The 18,420-nt window shown below is 34.9% G+C and overlaps 1 protein-coding gene across 4 annotated transcripts in view; it reads left to right on the forward strand.

Moving 5' to 3' along the window:
• The window catches only part of SLCO1C1 (solute carrier organic anion transporter family member 1C1), a 64,060-nt gene that overhangs the window by 37,143 nt on the left and 8,497 nt on the right, over positions 1–18,420 (forward strand). For all 4 annotated transcript variants that reach the window (XM_081059548.1, XM_081059546.1, XM_081059547.1 and 1 more), the window contains 5 exons: positions 92–256; positions 5,505–5,700; positions 10,529–10,694; positions 13,320–13,504; positions 15,815–15,879. In XM_081059548.1, the coding sequence (XP_080915674.1) occupies positions 92–256; positions 5,505–5,700; positions 10,529–10,694; positions 13,320–13,504; positions 15,815–15,879 (777 nt within the window). The remainder of the gene's footprint in view (positions 1–91; positions 257–5,504; positions 5,701–10,528; positions 10,695–13,319; positions 13,505–15,814; positions 15,880–18,420) is intronic.

The raw sequence follows: 18,420 nt of genomic DNA on the forward strand, positions 1-18,420 counted from the left end.
GACTCAGCCATCTAAGCCCTGCCACCAAGGCTGTATCTTCTGCCAAGGGTGACACTGTCTTTAATTACTCCATGTTATTTTTGTCTTACAGATTTTCTTCCATCACTAAAGAATCTTTTTGGAAATCCAGTATACTTCTTATATTTGTGTGCAAGTACTGTTCAGTTCAATTCGTTATTTGGCATGGTGACGTATAAACCAAAATACATTGAACAACAGTATGGGCAGTCTACGTCTAAGGCCAACTTTGTTATTGGTATGCTCATGCTTTCCAATAGGTACTATCAGCTGCATCTTGTTAACCCTTACTATAGTTAGGGAAATTTATGCCAGTATTTAGACTGAAGGTGTGGCATCTTAGATAGGAAGTCAACAAGTGAGTGAAAATAATCTAGCAGAGTAAAATATTTACATAGTCTGTGGTACAACTTTCTAGCAAGAATTATTCACAACTATGGATGAGTGACCATGAGAATATCATATAGGTCAAGCATACATTTTATTAGGAGGTTGTTAATACTGGATATTGTGTTTCAAATGTAGCCAATATCTCATAACAGGACATTTTACCTGAACGGTTTCTAGGATCATAAAAAAAAAGGGAGTATTTGGACAGGTAAAAGGTGTTCATTTACAAAGCAAAGTTTCTATTTGCTCAGTCAAAAGACCTTTCTGATTGCATTATTTAAAGGGGCCGTGTTTCTAGCAGAGCAATACAAACAATAATGAGAAAGATATTAAAGAACAAAGAAAAACATGAAGAAATGAATAAAGAACCAGAGTCTACAAATATATAAACACTACCCTGCAACTAATTGGATACTTTTAAAACCTGGATTAGTTACTTTAGTCCATGAATGTAATTTAATGCTACTCTTTCAAGGCATAAAATATATACAATTTTTTAACATACCCTTTTATGAGAGGAGACTCCAACGTTCTTTTCATTTTGATAAATGAAACTTGACCTTTTCCTTTACATTACATCAAAAAAAAAATTGAAATTGATTATAATCTAAACGTAAAAGTTAAAACAAGTTACTAGTAGAAGCATAAGGAAAACGTTTTCATGGCTTTGGGGTTTGGAAAAGAGTTCTTAAAAGAGGCTTAAAATAGCATTAATGAAAAAAGAGAAGATAGAAAATTGGACTTAAAATTAAGAAGCTCACCATTAGAAGAGTAGAAAGGCAAATTGAAGTCTGTGAGAAAATAATTATAATATATATTCAATAAAGAACTTGTATCAAGAGAAAAGTATAGTACTATTACAAGTCAGTAAGAAAAAGATTGACAATTCAAAGAAAAACATGAAGAAATGAATAAAGAACCAGAGTCTACAAATATATAAAATGTGAGATGATGTGAGATAATTTGTGAGGAAAAATATATTTTTATTATGCCCAAGAAGGATGGTTAATTTTACTTCTTTACCCACAATTAGCTATATGAGTATGAAAATTCCCATAAATTTTTCCTTGCATTTTTCTCTCTGTAAAATTCAGATTTTAATACTTATTTCTTCCAACATTAGAGTAATATTGTGAGGTTCATTATATCATATGGAATTTTACTTCACTGGGAGAGAAGCTCTAAAAACATCCCAAAGTGCTGTTATTATAACTCATTACTATTTCATCTCAATGGCTAAGGCTATATAATACATCTGTGTGGAATTCAAAGTTTCCCGTTTATACTCTAGTTCTAATTGTGCTGACCATCTCAAAACACTTAACACAGTTGTCAAGACTCTAATTTAGGATAATAACAAAGAACTGGGTCTTGAACCTGAATGGGTATGATGAAATAATAATTGTAAGTTAGCTAACATTTCTTTTCGCTTATTTGATGTTTGGGTAAATATATAAAATTCAAAAGAAAACCTATAAAACAAATTGAAATCAATTGCAGATGTTACTATAAATTACAACTAATATTCCCATTTGGAATATTTAGATGGTAAACATTTTAAGATCAGTACATTTTATGGTGTGAGTGGAAAACGTTCGTAATGAGACATCAGAGAGAAATTTCTATCTCATTAAATATCTTGAAAATACCTAAGATGAAAGAATTCTAAGAAACTTTGGGAGGCAAGAAGCACATCTCATCTGATATTCAGGAAATTTGCCATCAGCTTGACCCAGCATGGACAGCTTATAGACCCTAGGGAATTTGAAAGGGCGAATGAAGCTAGCAGTATATTTGAAATATTCTACTAAACTTTTTTTTTGTAATCTGTTATAATTTATTACCTTGAAATAAGGCAACAATATATCCAGAAGAAATGTTATAAATGAATAAAATGTAGTTGGTTCAACTACAGTTTATTCTTTAATACTTTTTTAATGAAAAACTGCGAGGAACCCAGGATTCTACGATGAGCACAGTTCTTGCCTTGAAGGTTAGATTGAAGGGTGAGAGATGCAAACGAGACAACAGGTAATTGTGATAAGTACCAATGCTGCTGCCTACGGGACTGTGAAAATGGCCTCAAGTTGCAGGAAGAAATGGATTTTGATGACTGACTTGTGAATCCTTATTCCAGATGTGTCTCCTGGAGGCACCACACGGCTGGAGGAGGCAGTTTTAAGTATTCTAATTAGGGGAATCCCAGAGTACTCTGGGAGAATAAACCTGACCTTGGACTCAGAAAAAATTCTCTAAAAGAAGGTATTGATAGTACTTAAATCAAGAACAAAAGGGTAGGAGGTGTTAAAAGATGGGAAGTGGGCTACAGGTTTGGAAGGACATTGTATCAGACAAAGCAAATATCTTGTGCAGAAGAGCTTGGAGGCAAGAGAACACATGAAATTTCCTGGAAGTTTCAAGAGAACATGGGCTTCTAAAAGAATGTCAATGAGGAGAGGATGTTGCAGATTTTTAACAATCACACCAGGGGAGCAATGCTCCTAGAATAATCCCATTTTGATGTTCAGGCTCTTCTAGGCCGTAGGAGAAGGTTGGTGGAATCTAGCACAGCATGGAGCTTACAAAACAAAGGGTATTCTTTGTGCTCTGACTGCCTAAGCCCCAAGTTTGCTTACCAGGTTGCTTGGTACTTTGCAAAATAAAATGAAATTCTAAGCACCTTCTCTGCAGGTTTTAGTTCAGAGCGTGGTTTTTAGAAGATAATTTTTCCATAAACCCCTTTTGGCGGATAAACTGAGAGAGAGAATAGGACTCTGCTATTTTTTGTCAGGTTTGGATTCATGACAAGGGATTCATATGTTTGTAAAAACGGGGCTCTAAATGATACACATCAAATCCAAGCAGAGCACAGTTCTTGGAAAGGAAGATGGAACCTGAAACAGAGGGAGAACCAGTTTTATATATCGCCCTATTTAAACAATCAGAAAAATTGGGGTTATTAGCATTTATTAACTTGGCTCATGAATAACCAGGTTTGTTATATTATTTTCTTTTTTAAAAAAATAACAATCCGGTGACTCTTAGCTCAGGATTGGCTCTTCAGGGGCCCAGTATACCCTCATCTCTGCCACTTGCCATACCCACAAACCTCAGTTCCGCTGGGTAAGCAAAAATTAGCATCTCTTCTTTTTTCAGTTTCATTAATTTCATGATCATACCCCTTCAAGGTGGCTTGTAATAATTTTAATGTTAATGTATAGTCAAACAAAAAAATGAAAAAAAAGTCCTTATCATCTATCAGTTCATGATGAAAGCATTTTAAAAACAAAGTAATGCAATAGCTAACCAAAGATATTTGATATCTTAGGTTCTAGGAAGTTTAGTTAGGAGACGGAACATATAAATCTAAAAAGAAAGGAAACAAAGAAACAAAGGGAAAAAAAGAAAGTTACTTTGCATCTCATTATCCCTACATGTTAGTTTTTAATTTTTCTTTAATGATGTCACATTGGGGTGTGAGTCAGAGATGGGGAGACTTGTGATTATTGTTCACCACAGGAGATGCTCAGCTCATATTTGAACCTTATCTGTTGGCCAGAATGTCTACAAGCTTCAGCCCTTTTATTTGGGAAAAAAATGTGTTAGTTCACAATTTATAGATAATGTGGACATCAGTGATTGATGAGTAGACATTATAAAAATAAATTCTAATTAGCAGAGAAATTGTTTATTGTTTAGTTTAATGCCGGATTGCTCTTCTCTAGAATTATTTACCAATTTAAAATTCAACCAGCACAGTACCGAAGTGCCCCTTTCTGTGTCTTTTCTTTGTTGTTATTGTCAGAAGGTATTTTTTTTTAATTAAAATTTATTGGGGTGACAATGGAGAGTAAAATTACGTAAGTTTCAAGTGTACAATTCTGTAATACATCGTCTGTATATCACATTGTGTGTTCACCACCCAGGGTCAGTTCTCCTTCCATCTTTTCTAACATAGAGATGTTCCACACCACCACCACCACTCCCCCTCCACAATATTTTCATCTTTGTGAATCTGATAGATCAAAATATTAACAACTTAATTGAATGATATTTTTGTGCCAGACACTGTGCTAAGAACTTTTCATGTCATTTAATCACCTCAACAACGTTATTATTAGCTCTATAATACAGGTGAAGAGACAGATTTAGGGAAGTTCAGAGAATCACCTGCAGTTACACAGCTATTAGATTGTAAACTGAGGTCCAAACTCAGGCAGTTAGATCTCTAGAGTCCAAACTCAACCACTTTCCTAGTGTTGTTTTTAAGTCACATTTATTTGGTTACTAATGAGGTTGCACATCTCTTTATCAAGAATGCTGTCTCTTGAAAGAGAGGTAGTATAACAGCGATTGAAAGCATGAGACTTGACATTGGATTCCCTGTATTCAAACCTGATTTTACCTCTCACTAACCATGACCATGAACAAATGTCTCTCTGAAGTGAGAAAAATAATATGCCCATTGCATAAGATTGTGGTGAAGAGTAAATTTGATATTCTATCAAACACTTAGCTGAGTGGTTGGTAAATCGTAATCAAATAACAAATATAGAAGTAGTCGAATAATGCATTGTTTTGTTGTTTTTAGAAAGGATACCAACTAAGAGGCTAAGAGTTGAGTCAATAAAAATAAATTTTGTTTGGATCAGAAAATAGAACCAAGATTTTTGTTTAATTCCCTTACATTCCATGTGCCTATATGTTTTTATGCACAACCGTAAAGAACATTAGCAAGTCCCCTAATTGTCACTTGATTGTATCTGCTAGTCTGAGATTGGACCAGAAAGACATTAATTCAGTGACACATTCAGTGCTTATTGATTTCAAGCCCTGTGCTAGACATTGTGTAGGCAGAACTCTGAGACTGTCAGTTGTGTTATCATTAAACTATAGCCTAGACAGTCATCAAACTCTCTTGATATGTGTCAGTAGATGATAGTGAATTAACATTTCTATAACTTAAAATGACAAGTAGTCTAATAATGTGTCAGAAACTAGTGCACAGTTTTGTATAATCCCTTAGAAAGTTTGTGTGAGTGCAGTCAAATTTCTTTCAGAGATTTGCAAAATGATCTATTTTTCTTGTTCTTCAGGTCTCATCAACATACCTGCAGTGGCCCTTGGCATATTCTCTGGGGGAATAGTGATGAAAAAGTTCAGAATCAGTGTATGTGGAGCTGCAAAAATATACTTGGGATCATCTGTCCTTGGGTACCTCCTATTCCTTTCCTTGTTTGCATTGGGCTGTGAAAATCCTGATGTGGCAGGACTAACAGTCTCCTACCAAGGGTATGTTCTCTTATTAAATAATCTGAACAGATTAGCTCGCTTAATCAAATTAATTTTTGATAGAGTGTCAAAATAAAATATTTTTATTTATAAGCATCATAACTATGGGGAGGGACTTATTCTACTGTGGAATAGCTGACAGTACTTATGAGATGGAAGCTATTATGTCACCAAAATCTGTCATCTCCTTTGGATTTGAATGTCTTACAGAAATGTAAGAAATGCTAAACTTACATTTTACTTAGGCAAGCAACCTGGTAGTGGAAAATACAGAACTTGAATCTTCCCTCAAGTGAAGAGGGATTCTTAGTGAAGAATCTTATTCTTAGTGAAGAGACGTTGTATGAGTTATTTGATCTAATCCAGGCTCAATTTTTCCATTTTAAAATAATAACTTCGTTTAAGGTTTTGTAATACTTAAGCAAGATAGTATACATGAAAGTGATTAGTACTTAACTGGCACAAAATAGATGTGCCATTCATAGAAACATTTGTAATTTTGTTTTGAACACCTGAATAACCAGAATGCTCTCTATGTTACCCTTCAGAGTCTCTGTTGTACTCAAGTCATATGAAGTTTCAGGAAAGAATGCTATTCCTTCACCTAATGACCCCTGTGACAGCTCTCTTTACCTTTTTGCAGTTGGTCAAAATAATATTTATTGATGTTCTCCGACCAAAGCTATCTCGTAAAGGGTGGGTGATTAGGTTTCTTAGTTTCCAAAATCTACCACTCTGTTATTTTAAAATTAAAGAGTAGTTAACATACAACATTGTATAAGTTTCAGGTGTACAATATAGCAATTTGACATTGATATATACCTTACGATGTGAATGCCACAATAAGTCTAGTAACCAACTGTTACCCTATAAAGTTATTACAATGTTATTGACTATTTGTATATTCCCTGGGCTGTACATTATATACCCGTGATTTACTTTTTTTTTAACTGGAAGTTTGTACCTTTTATCCCTCTTCCCCCATCCCTCTTCCCTCTAGCAGACCATCAGTTCTCTGTATCTATGAGTCTACTTCTGTTTTGTTTGTTCATTTGTTTTGTTTTTTCAGATGCCACATATAAGTAAAAATATACAGTATTTGTCTTTCTCTGACTTATTTCACTTAACACAGTACTTTCTAGATCCATCCATATTGTCACAAATGGCAAGATTTCATTCTTTTTTATTGCTGAGTAATATTCCACTGTGTACACATATACCACCTTTTCTTTATCCGTTCATCTATTAATGGACACTTAGGTTGCCTCCATAGCTTGGCTATTATAAATAATGCTGCCATACCCATCCAAGAGCATATATCTTTTCAAATTAGTATTTTCATTTTCATCAGATAAATACCCAGAAGTGGAATCTGTCTTAATACAAGACTGGGTCTTGAAGAAACTATTACGTTGATGCAAAAGTAATTGCAGTTTTTGCAATTTTATTTTTTTAACCTTTTAAACCACAATTACTTTTACACCAACCTAATACTTTGCCCTTTCCTTTCAAGAGGTCTTGCCGTCACTCTGTCTCTGAATATGAGTTCCCAGGGTATGTCTCTTTGTATGTCCACCTAACTCTACATTACTGGTTTAAAACAAGAAAAAATATCTGCTGCTATAGGGCAGGCTGACCTCCCTGATTGCATCTGCCTAACTTACTGAAACTGCCTGTGGCTCGAAGTCCAGTGCTGCTGACATTACACTCTGTGTCCTGCTGTTTCAGTTGCTTCGTGCTTACTGCTTGCTCTCCAGCTCCCTTGCTATCCTTCCATCTAAGCTTATCTATCTTTCTTGTCTTCATATTCCAATTTCCATTACCTTCATTAACTTGATTTCTCCTGCTGTTAAGTGAACACCAGTTGTACGTCTGTTACCTAAAATGTCCAGAAAAATTAATGAAAACACAGTTCACATACCATTGCTTCTACAAGTTATCACAGCACTGTTATGCTTAATTAAGTGTAGCATTGCCTTAGTAACAGCAATGTAGATTAAGAATGTTAGTTGTAAACAGGAATAGAAAGAAGTTTCTGAAGAGGGTAGAAGCCTTGTGCTATCTGTAACTGTCCCTGTGATTTTCATGGTGGATGGACGGTGGTCAAGTACTTTGTATTTTGCAATTTATAAAACACTATAACTTTTATTATCTCACTTGGATCCTCAGAGCACCTTTATGAAATAAATCTTGTTATCCCCATTTAATGGAAACTGAATTTAGAAAAGTCAGTTAGCATCCTCAGAGTATAAAATTCTTTCTACATCCTGCTATCTCAAAGCAAAAAGCAAGCACATAAACAGGCAACAACAGCGAACTTTTGAGATTCACATTGAAAGTATACTCACATAATAAAAGATTAAAGATTTTTAAACCAATAAAAGATAATATATTCATTGAGTGAGTACTAACCCTTGAAAGCATTCACCTTGAAATACTATGACTGCATTGCAATAATGCTACCATTGTTTAAAACATTCTAAAACCCCTCTTGAAATTGCATTGTATGTTTTTTTTGGAATATTCTTAACAATGGCAAAGAGTGAATTAGCCTTTAGGAGCAGCTTTGCTATTGGAAGCAGCCAAAAGAAATGGCAACATCCCTGAAAAAATCTCTCCCCTCCCAGTTTGACTGTTTTGAAGGAAAAATTTAATTTGTGTGTAAACATTCTGGCATGTTTGATAAAACTCATAATTAAAATTTTAAATAACTACTCCACTGTCAACACATCCTTCATGAAATGTATATAATTAATTACTGCTTCGAGAGTGCCATAGATGATAAATTGAACTTACCTTCAGTAATATAAAATGATTAGCTTTATAAAATACAACATGCTCCCCAGGGATTATCCTGAATCACTTTGTTCCACAAGACTTCTGGGCATTCTGGACATTCAGCAGGAACACTGTGGAGAAGCTTTAGGTATGGTAGTAGAAGAAACCTTTCTTCTGCAATAATGAGAATAAGTCTGATGTGAGACACAAATTCAGAATCCAGAGACCTGGAAGGAATATAACTTGTCTCTAATAAATACTGTAAATTTGAGAAAATTGCCCACTTTTGGACCTGACTTTCCTGATGAGATAAATGAGAAATCGTCCAGGATCACCCCCCAAATTCTTTTCAGCTCTAACCTTCTATGATCTTAGCCTACAGTATCCACAGTGCCCTGATTCTAGGCTTTCAAAGTCACATATTTACACTTTCAGATACTACTAAACAGCCTCAGTTAACAATTAATGCCTTATGGAAGTGAATAGGATAAAATATTCCTATGTGACATCTCAGGAGACCTAGTTAAATACCTTTTTACTCCATTGGAAGACTCTCAGAGGTCTTTGGTTTTGACTTTTGAGGTAACCAAATCCACAGCAGCCCTACCACATGGAATATTACAGTAATTAATTAAGTAATTAAGAAATTCTGATTGTAATTATTATAGGAAATGCCTATCAGAGGGAGAGTCCAAAATGAGTGATTCTTTCTCCAAATTATAATACTGTGTTTTTTGTTGGTTTTGATTGACTTACTAGAAATCTTGTTTCTTAACCTATTAGATACCAGGAATTGTTCTTGGTGCCAGAGATATGAAAGTGAATAAAACAAATAGTTTCAGCCCTCACTGAGTATACATAACAGTATATATTTTCTTCTTGTTGTTGTAAGTCCCTCAAATTCCTTTGTAAATAAAAAAATGGGCATAGGAAAATAAGAATATAAATAAGTTCAAAATGAAAGAGGAAAAAATGAATTATGAAGGGCCTATGGATAGCAAATTAGGAGAAGATAGAAAAGACATATCATTGTGAGCAAGTAAGTATCCTTTAGGAGAATAAAGGGACATGAATAGTGCAAGGAGAATAAGAGTAGAAGAATTAGGCAATTCAAGTGACAGGAAGAAATAGAAGTGAGAGAAAAGGAGTTCTGGGAGAGATGAAGAGGGAAGATAAGAGAAAATGAGAGAGAATAAAAAAGAGGGAGAGAAAAGAGAAAACAATCAAATCTAGGTAAAGTTAACTGTTAAAAAACAAAACAAACCACCAAAAATACCCAGTTTCTCGAGGGCAAATATTGGCTAGTTCATATTTGTAACCATTTTTCTCCTCCCAAAGTAAGCACTTAGAAGGCTTCCTATACATTTTTTATGAATAAATAAATAAATAGGTAAATCATAGAAAAACTTCTTGCAATAGAATTAGAAAGGATGATATAAGATAGGGAAGAGCTCCATACAGTGGGAGAATATGTAGGAAAGAGAAAAGCTGGATGAGCTGGCCAGGCATTGGTATATATGGATCCCAAAAGCATTGAAAGTCTGTTGAAATAATGTTCACCGCCTGGCTATTTTTTATTTTCACCACACCATTAGCAATGTCCGTTCTGCTGATACTCACATAAAAATTCTGAAGGAAATTTAAACATACACACACACACACACACACTGCAATGCATTTAAGGTAATAACGTAAATTGCTCTAAAAGATTATTTTTCTGCCTTGTTATCCGTTTTCATACATCTTTGCACTGAAATATATTGGAAGATTCCAGAAGCAATAGATATTAATACAAGCCAAAAGCCAAGAATAGGATATTACGTGAAGTTGTACACCTCTAAAGATAACTTTAAAAGAAAGCTGTTCAATAGCAGACTCACATTTAACGATCAGACACTGGCATTTCTGATGACAGCTGCATTTCCAAAAGGCAAAACTTTATTGGCAGTGTCATTTATATCCCTCAAGAACATTGCTTTTTTATATTTTAAAAATAATAGGGTGCTGCCTGCTAAGAGGTAATATTTTATGCTGTTACATTTCTTTTCAGAACCAAACCTGTGTCTTATCATGAACGAGCTCTCTTTTCAGATTGCAACTCAAGATGCAAATGTTCAGAGACAAAATGGGAACCCATGTGTGGTGAAAATGGAATAACATATGCATCGGCTTGTCTTGCTGGTTGTCAAAACTCCTCCAGGAGTGGAAAAACTATTGTAAGAAATCTTTTATAAAGTGTGTGCCCATGTGTCTGCTACAATCCATAACTACAGTTTTGTGGGAGCTCAGGGACCAACCCAGAAGCAGGTCACACTGATAGGACACCTGGCTCTTACCTGCCCTTATCCATTTATGAAGAGACAGGAAATGTAACCATCACTAGTGGAACTAAAAGTTTCTGAAAGAATTAGGCTAAGAATTAGAATCATGGAACAGGTTTGAGGAGCTTTGTAGTTATGTAGTCTAGTTCTCTTATTTTTGCTTTTCAGGACTGTTAGCCTTGAATGAAAGTATTAGTCATAAAATCATATAAGATCTGCATTGGGATCCATGTCTCATGACCCAAAGACCAGTGGTCCTTGAAAGTATTAGGGACAGGACAAATAAAGGCCAGTGTTAGAAAGTCTAGCCCAAGAGGTCTAGACCCAGGTATCAGGAATCCAATTGTGAGGAGGTTGGTGGTTCTAGGACAGCTCTGCCTGAGAAATCAAGCCACTTTTTGTGATAAAGAGTAGGTGGCTGGAATAAGGGTTTTTGTAGAGTGGGAGAGATGAAGTTGGAAATGTAAGTAGAAAACCAATTGCAAAGGATATTCTGTGTATCAATTATTAACATACTCATTCCTCTAATCACACATTTACATTCCTATCCCAAACACATACTCTTTCTCTTATTTACTATATGCATAGCAGTGGTCAGAATACTTTGTACTGGTGGCTGATGAGATCTGCCTGTATTTAACAGTCCTAGAAGGGTGAAAATTAAACCACATGTATATTTACACGTGTTTATCAACACTATAAGAATGGTTAGGCAAACACTTCTGCAGACATAGGGTAACACTTGTGGATTTACTCTCTGTTTATTGTTATCTTGATATTTTATTACAATAGAAAGGATTGGTCCCTAGCAACAGTGAATAAGACTACCCACTCCTCTAAAATCTGAGTTTTCACTATCGATACCTTTCCATCCTCCTATTTATTCCTCTTTCCTTCTTTCTTTCCTTCTTTCTTTCCTTCTTTCTTTCCTTCCTTCCTTCCTTCCTTCCTTCCTTCCTTCCTTCCTTCCTTCCTTCCTTCCTTCCTTCCTTCCTTCTTTCTTACTTCTTTCTTTCTTTTTGTTTTTTTCAGCCACTGCTCTTTTGCCCAAACTACCTGAAGGTGTTTCACAATTAGGGCTTCATTTATTGAAGACACTGAATGCCAGGGACTAAGAAAGGTGCTTAAAAAAATAAAAAAGTTGCATTTAAACATTATGGTCCTCAAGTAAATTGGTACTAATTTATTTATTTTTCTCAATTGAGATCTAAAGCACTGAAATACAAGGTACTTGCCTAAACTTACATATCAAGTGAGAGACAGAATCAAGATTCAAAAGCTCTTTACCTGGCATTAAAAAAAAAAAAAAAAAGAAAAGAAAAGAAAAGGGAAAAAAAACCCTATATTGCTACTCTTCCTTGAAAAAGATATGCCAGCTTTAATCCATTGTTATCTAAAAAATCACAACTCTTCTCTGATGAAAATGACAGATCATTATATATACACATTCATACATGGAATTCACAAAAATAAATTGATAGAGGATTATAATAGTTGTCTCTCTGTCTAAAATTTAGTTAAGTTTCATTTATTAGGAAATTTTTTTTCTAATGACCATTATAAATTCTGTCACATCCTTAAATTGTGCCTATTTATTTGACAAATGTTTATTGAGTGTCTAAAATGAGAGTCTATTTTAGGCCTTTGATAGACAATGATGTCAAAGTAGACAGTTTATGCCAGAGATTACATTCTAGTGGTGATACATAGTTTAAAAATAAATGATTATATAATATTCTAATAGGTAGTAATAAGCACTATAAGGAGTGAAGATGAAAGGGTGGAGAGATGAAGGGTATTGTCTTGAATGGGTGGCCATGGAAGCTCTCTTTAATGAAATATCTGAGCAGAGATCTGAAGTGTGTGTGCCAGCCATGTAGCTGTCTAGAAGAGCTGCCCAGCAGAGAAAACAGCAAGGGCACAGTGGGAACCCATGTGTGTGTGGCTGAAGCAGAGAGAGAAGGGGAAATCATTGAACAGTCAGTTCTGAGCAGGATCCAGGAACTACATCATCGCCAGTGTGTAAGCCACTTTAAGCATTTTGGGTTTTATACAAGTATAATAAGAAGCCATTGAAAGGTTGAGAATAGTGATGTAATCTGACTGCCATTTTTCAAGGCTCACTTTGGTTACTAGGTGGAAAACATGATAGTTGGATAAGAGTGGAAATAAGTTAAGCATGAAAAGATCATTGCAATAATCAAGGCAAGAAATAATGGTGGTTTAGACTTGGAAGTGGCAGAGGAGATAAAGTACAATTGGATTTGGTAGGATTTGCTGAGAGATTGTTGTGTAGGATCTGCAGTTTGTAGACCAACCATCTGCTGTTTGGATAATGAAATGTCGCCTCTCTATTTTGCTTTGTTTGATAATATATCCTAACAGAAAAATAAAAGAATATTTTCCCTATTATTCATATAAAACATGTATACCATACTGCAGTCTTTTAAAATAAACATTTATCTTTCTTTGTATTTAAATTTTACCTCAGTAATTGGACTTTTCTCTATTTTGTTACAGATGTTTTATAACTGCACCTGTGTGGGAATCACAGCTTCGATATCAGGAAATTCCTCAGGCATGGTGGGCAGGTGTCAAAAAGATAATGGATGTCCCAAAATGTTTCTGTATTTCCTTGTAATATCAGTCATCACGTCCTATACTTTATCCCTAGGCGGCATACCTGGATACATATTGCTTCTGAGGTGAACACTGATACTCTTGCCCCAATTTTAGCATAAGATGTACTATAATCATCTCCAGCAGTGATTTCAAATTCTGTTCTACAGAATCATCCTGCTTCCTTATAGCTCTCTCAGGAAATTTGTCCTACATCCTTGTTCCACTTATACTTTTCCCACTTTAGCTTTTTATACAAAAATGTGGTTGAATAGAAATTTTTCTAGTTAATATTTACAAACCACTGGACTAGAAAGAAATGTTAGTGCCCACGTCACTATATTCACTCCATAACTACAGTATGCTATTTCTAGTGCTGGTGATAATATTAGTCTGTACAGACTAAATGTGTTTTAGATTAAATGTGATTTCACTGAATTATGGATGATACAATTGATAAGACCTTTTAAAGGCCTATATGATGCCACAGTATTTTTCATTTATTACTACTTTGTAATGTAGGTTATTACTTTTTCTATGTACTCTTGCTGTGACTGGAATTGTCTGTGTACATGTGTATGGGGGGGGGGGTGTTAATGGCTTTTGGATCAATTCAAGATCCTAATCCATGAATATGGTGTTAATGACTGGGAACATTTTTGCTTATAAAACCCTCAAAGAATTTTTAATACTGTGCACTCCTTTGCATATTTTGAAGTGGAAATCTAAAAATCTGTTATCTTAAATTTAAATAATAAGTATTGAATCTAGTATATTGTAAATATTTACATGTAAAAATATAATTATTTTATATGTAGGCTACTATTTTAAATGTAATCAAATGGATCTAACGAACAGTGACTAAATGACCAATATTACCTAATTTAAAATTACATGAAAAGGTTTTTAATAGTCAAAGTGTTACATATTTTTCCCTTCCCCTTGAATTTATGTTTTCATCCAAATTCCCTATAGGATTTTTTTACTATTGTAATATAATTTGTGATTGAACATTTTTTTGTTAACTCTCCTGGCATAGAGCTCCATAAAAAAATGTATATAAATCCAAATTTTAAAATATTAGTTTTGTAACAAGTATTCTCAATAATAAAATATTCCTAATTGAATTAGCCTTGCAAATGTTACTATTATACAATTAACAAAAATAACTTAAAATATTACTAATTCTGATAAAATTATTAAACATAAAAATCAAATTTTATTAAAAACTAATCTTCTGTGAAATGAAGTAGGTTACTTTTAAATTAATATACCAAGAATGAGTATTAAATATTTCTAAAATTAATCAAAAGTATCGTATACATCTTTAATTTCCTGCAGTTTATATTATGGAAATTGATTAGGAAAGGTAAACAGAAAATAAGACATCCAAAATATCTGTTTTTCTGGAAAAGGAAACATGAAATATTTGTATTTTCAAATGGGAGCATAGGTTTGAAAAGATGGGAAAGTGTTGCCCCAAAGTTCTTAGACTAGGATAGTTCTTCATGGATGGCTATTTCTTCAACATCTTCTTATATTGTGTCAAGTAGTTACCGAGGCCAAATGAAAATCAGGCTACTAGAGGAAAAAATTTCCTCACCACCAGCCCCTCAAATGAACCATGCTGCATTTTGATGTCATAAGGAGGTGTTTTTGATTGAAAGAGAAAAGTAGTGATGTTTGCCTCTTTTAAAGCAAAGATTAAATGATATTATACCTATGAAGAATTTAGTGCCATGGTTAATACTCAGTACTTCTAATATGTCATCATTATTATTACTATGAAAATCCTCAGGCCAATCAGTTAAAGCTATACAGTCATACATGTTTTAAGGATGCTCTTGTTGTTTTATGTATTTTTGTACTTTGCTGGAAAATCAGATATCCCCTAATTAACAAACACACTTAGCATGCCACAATGATGATGATCATATCAACTCAGATGGATATGATCCTGTGCTTTCAGACCAAAACCACAAAAACTAGTTATAGGTTATGAACCCCTTTTGTTGCCACAAATTCTTGCAATTCCTTAGAAATTTGGAGATTCTTAGTTTTGTTTTGTTTTTTCATGAGTCTGCTATTTTTCTGGTAAAACTTGTGACTTTACTTTACCCAGCAATATTTGAATATGTTCTGTAGAGGTGATTTACCTTGGAGGAATATTAAGTGTAAACTCTTTGCATTTAATTTAACATTGCATTTAATTTAACACAATTTGCTTTCCCCATGCTAGGACATTAGGGGGATCTCCATAAATGCTACTTGAATTCTAATCTCATTTCATGTGTAATGTTTATTAAGTGGATTATCATTAATATTACTCTTTGCTTTAATGGACCATGTATCTCTATATGTATATATGTATATGGGTTTTTTTGTTGTTATTTTAGGTGCATAAAGCCACAACTTAAGTCTTTTGCCCTGGGTATCTACACCTTAGCAATAAGAGTTCTTGGTAAGTATAATCCATGTTTTAAGTATGGTAGCAATTACAAGTATATATTGAATGCTTTCCTAAATATTTTTATAGAATTATTACATATAACTAAATGATGTAGATGGTTAGGTTCCTATTATTTTTATTTGCTTCCTTCATTTCTTCCTTCCCTCCCTCCTTTCCTTGACTTCTCCAGAAATATTTACTGAGAGCCAATGCTGTCCAATGTTATATAAAGTGATTTTGTGAAAGTAATGATAGTTTTTTGTTTAACAATCTTGTAATTTCCAGCATTGGTCTATTGTCAAAAAATCCTTTGCTGTTATGAGAAAGACCTCTGAAAGAAAGAAAAGAAAAAAAAAAATGAATCAGTAAGAAAGGCTGAAGCCTAAAAAAATGAAAGGAATTATTTTGAGCTACAATCAGTGCTAGGATATATTATTTTGGTAGAAAGGTGAGATCATTTAAAGAATCAAGCAGTATGGGTTTGAGTTGATGATTTTTTTAATATACTTGGAATTTTTTTTTCTGACTACCAGATTTTTCAATATGCATTTATTAAAACCATAGGAAATAGAGTGAATGAGTCAGATAAGGTTTCTGTCCTTAAAATGCTTATGTTCTAAAGAAGAAAGTGAAACAATCATAAATGTTCCTCTGCAATTTAACAGAAAAGATCTACAGGAAGAAAACAAACTTAGAGCTTTAAAAAAAAATCTGAAAATAAATTTGGTTTGCATAGGTCTTGATATAAACAGGTGTTAAATGAAAATATAACATAATCTTGATAAAACTGAGAAAACAACAAAAGTGGAGGTGTATGCCATCATGGCTGGCTCTAATTCTATTCTATAAAAACAGGTTATCTAGAAAAAATGTCAGATTACTGACCTGAAGTATGTCCCTGGATGGAATTGATTTCTATATCCACCTCCCTTTGAGAATATAAATTTGACCTACAGTGTGAAAAAGGCTTCAAGTAAAATAAATGATTTGTAAAATTGATTCCATAAAAATAAAAATCTATAGGGACGTCATCAAAATGGCAGCATGAGGTGAGCCTCTGTAAAGCTCTCCTGGAATTTACAACTAATCGAACAACAATAACTCCACAAAGGACTCCCTGCTTAGCAAACAGGCAAGATGAAGAGGTCCACTACTGAATTCACCTAAAGGTGGGCGAATCACGCAAGGGGGGAGGAGGGAGGGGAGAGGTGCAGAGACGGAGCCTCGCGGGTGCAGGACGCAGACCTAGCTCAGTGCTCCAAGCTCAGTGTATCCTGGAACTACCGGAGCTGCGGAAGAGGGAAGAACTCGGACTGCTAGGGCTCTGCTTATGACCCACAGGGCTGAGGGGGCAGCATATAACACGGCTGAACCCAACCTCACGGCAGAGACCTTGGAGAAAAGACTGAGGGAAGAAGGCTGAAAATGGTGGTTTAAACCCTCACTGCTGAGCAGAGAATGGAAGCCTTAGGCTCTGAGACTAGCCGCCCTCTCCCTACCTTCCCAGAGCTCACCCCACCCCCACCTGCCCGAAGCTAGAAGCCAAACAGTGGCAGCGTCAGATCAAAAGAACAGAATGTTTGCTGTTCTAAGAACTGTGGAACGCACACACAGATTCACAGCCCAACTGCTTCCGGCAAAAGGGAGGGAGCTGTGGAGGCAGGACCAGCTGTGGTAGTGGTCGCCACCATTGCTCTGGGCCCCCTCTCACAACTCACCCTGCCCCTGGCATTACCTATCTGGGCGGTTCCCTGCAGAAGTAAACAGAACTGCTGAAACACACGGGCTCTGAGTCTGGTGCAGGAAGAGCTTTGGAACTTCAAAAGCTCTCCGCATACCCACACGGACACTGCGACCTGTGACCCAGATGAACTATTAACAAAGGAGAACCCGTCTCCCAGGGAATCCCCCCCATTTTGTTAGAAGCTGGAATAGTGTAGAGAAAACATAGCACTACCATGTATGGGAGAGAAAAAAGGCTGCAGTTGAAGAGAAAATAAAACATTCTACCAACAAGTACTGGAAAACAAAACAAAGACCTCTTCCTATCAACCTGTTGCAGAAGTCACTCCTGTAGATGTCTAGGAAGAAAAATAATAAATCAGTAATTGCCATGAATAATCAAGGCAACAAGACAGCTCAGAAAGAAAGTGAAAAGTCTCCAGAAAAGAAACTTAAAGATATGGAAACATGTGACTTAAATGACAGAGAATTCAAGATTGCAGTTCTGAAAAAACTCAACGAGATGCAAGAAACCACAGAAAGGAAGTTTAATGAAGTCAGAAACACAATCAAAGAACATGTGAGCATTTTGCAAAAGAGATGGAAATTCTAAATAAGAACCAAATAGAATTTCTGGAAATTAAGGACTCAATTGAAGAAATCAAGAATGAAATAACCAGCTTTGGTAGTAGAGTTGACCAGATGGAGGAAAGAATCAGTGACATCGAAGACAGAAATCTGGAAATCACACAGATGGAAGAAGAAAGAGACTTGAGAATTAAAAGAAATGAAAGAACTTGACAAGAAATTTCTGACTCCATCAGAAAGAGC

Source organism: Rhinolophus hipposideros (assembly GCF_964194185.1).
Source record: "Rhinolophus hipposideros genome assembly, chromosome: 9".
NCBI classification, from domain to species: Eukaryota; Metazoa; Chordata; class Mammalia; order Chiroptera; family Rhinolophidae; genus Rhinolophus; species Rhinolophus hipposideros.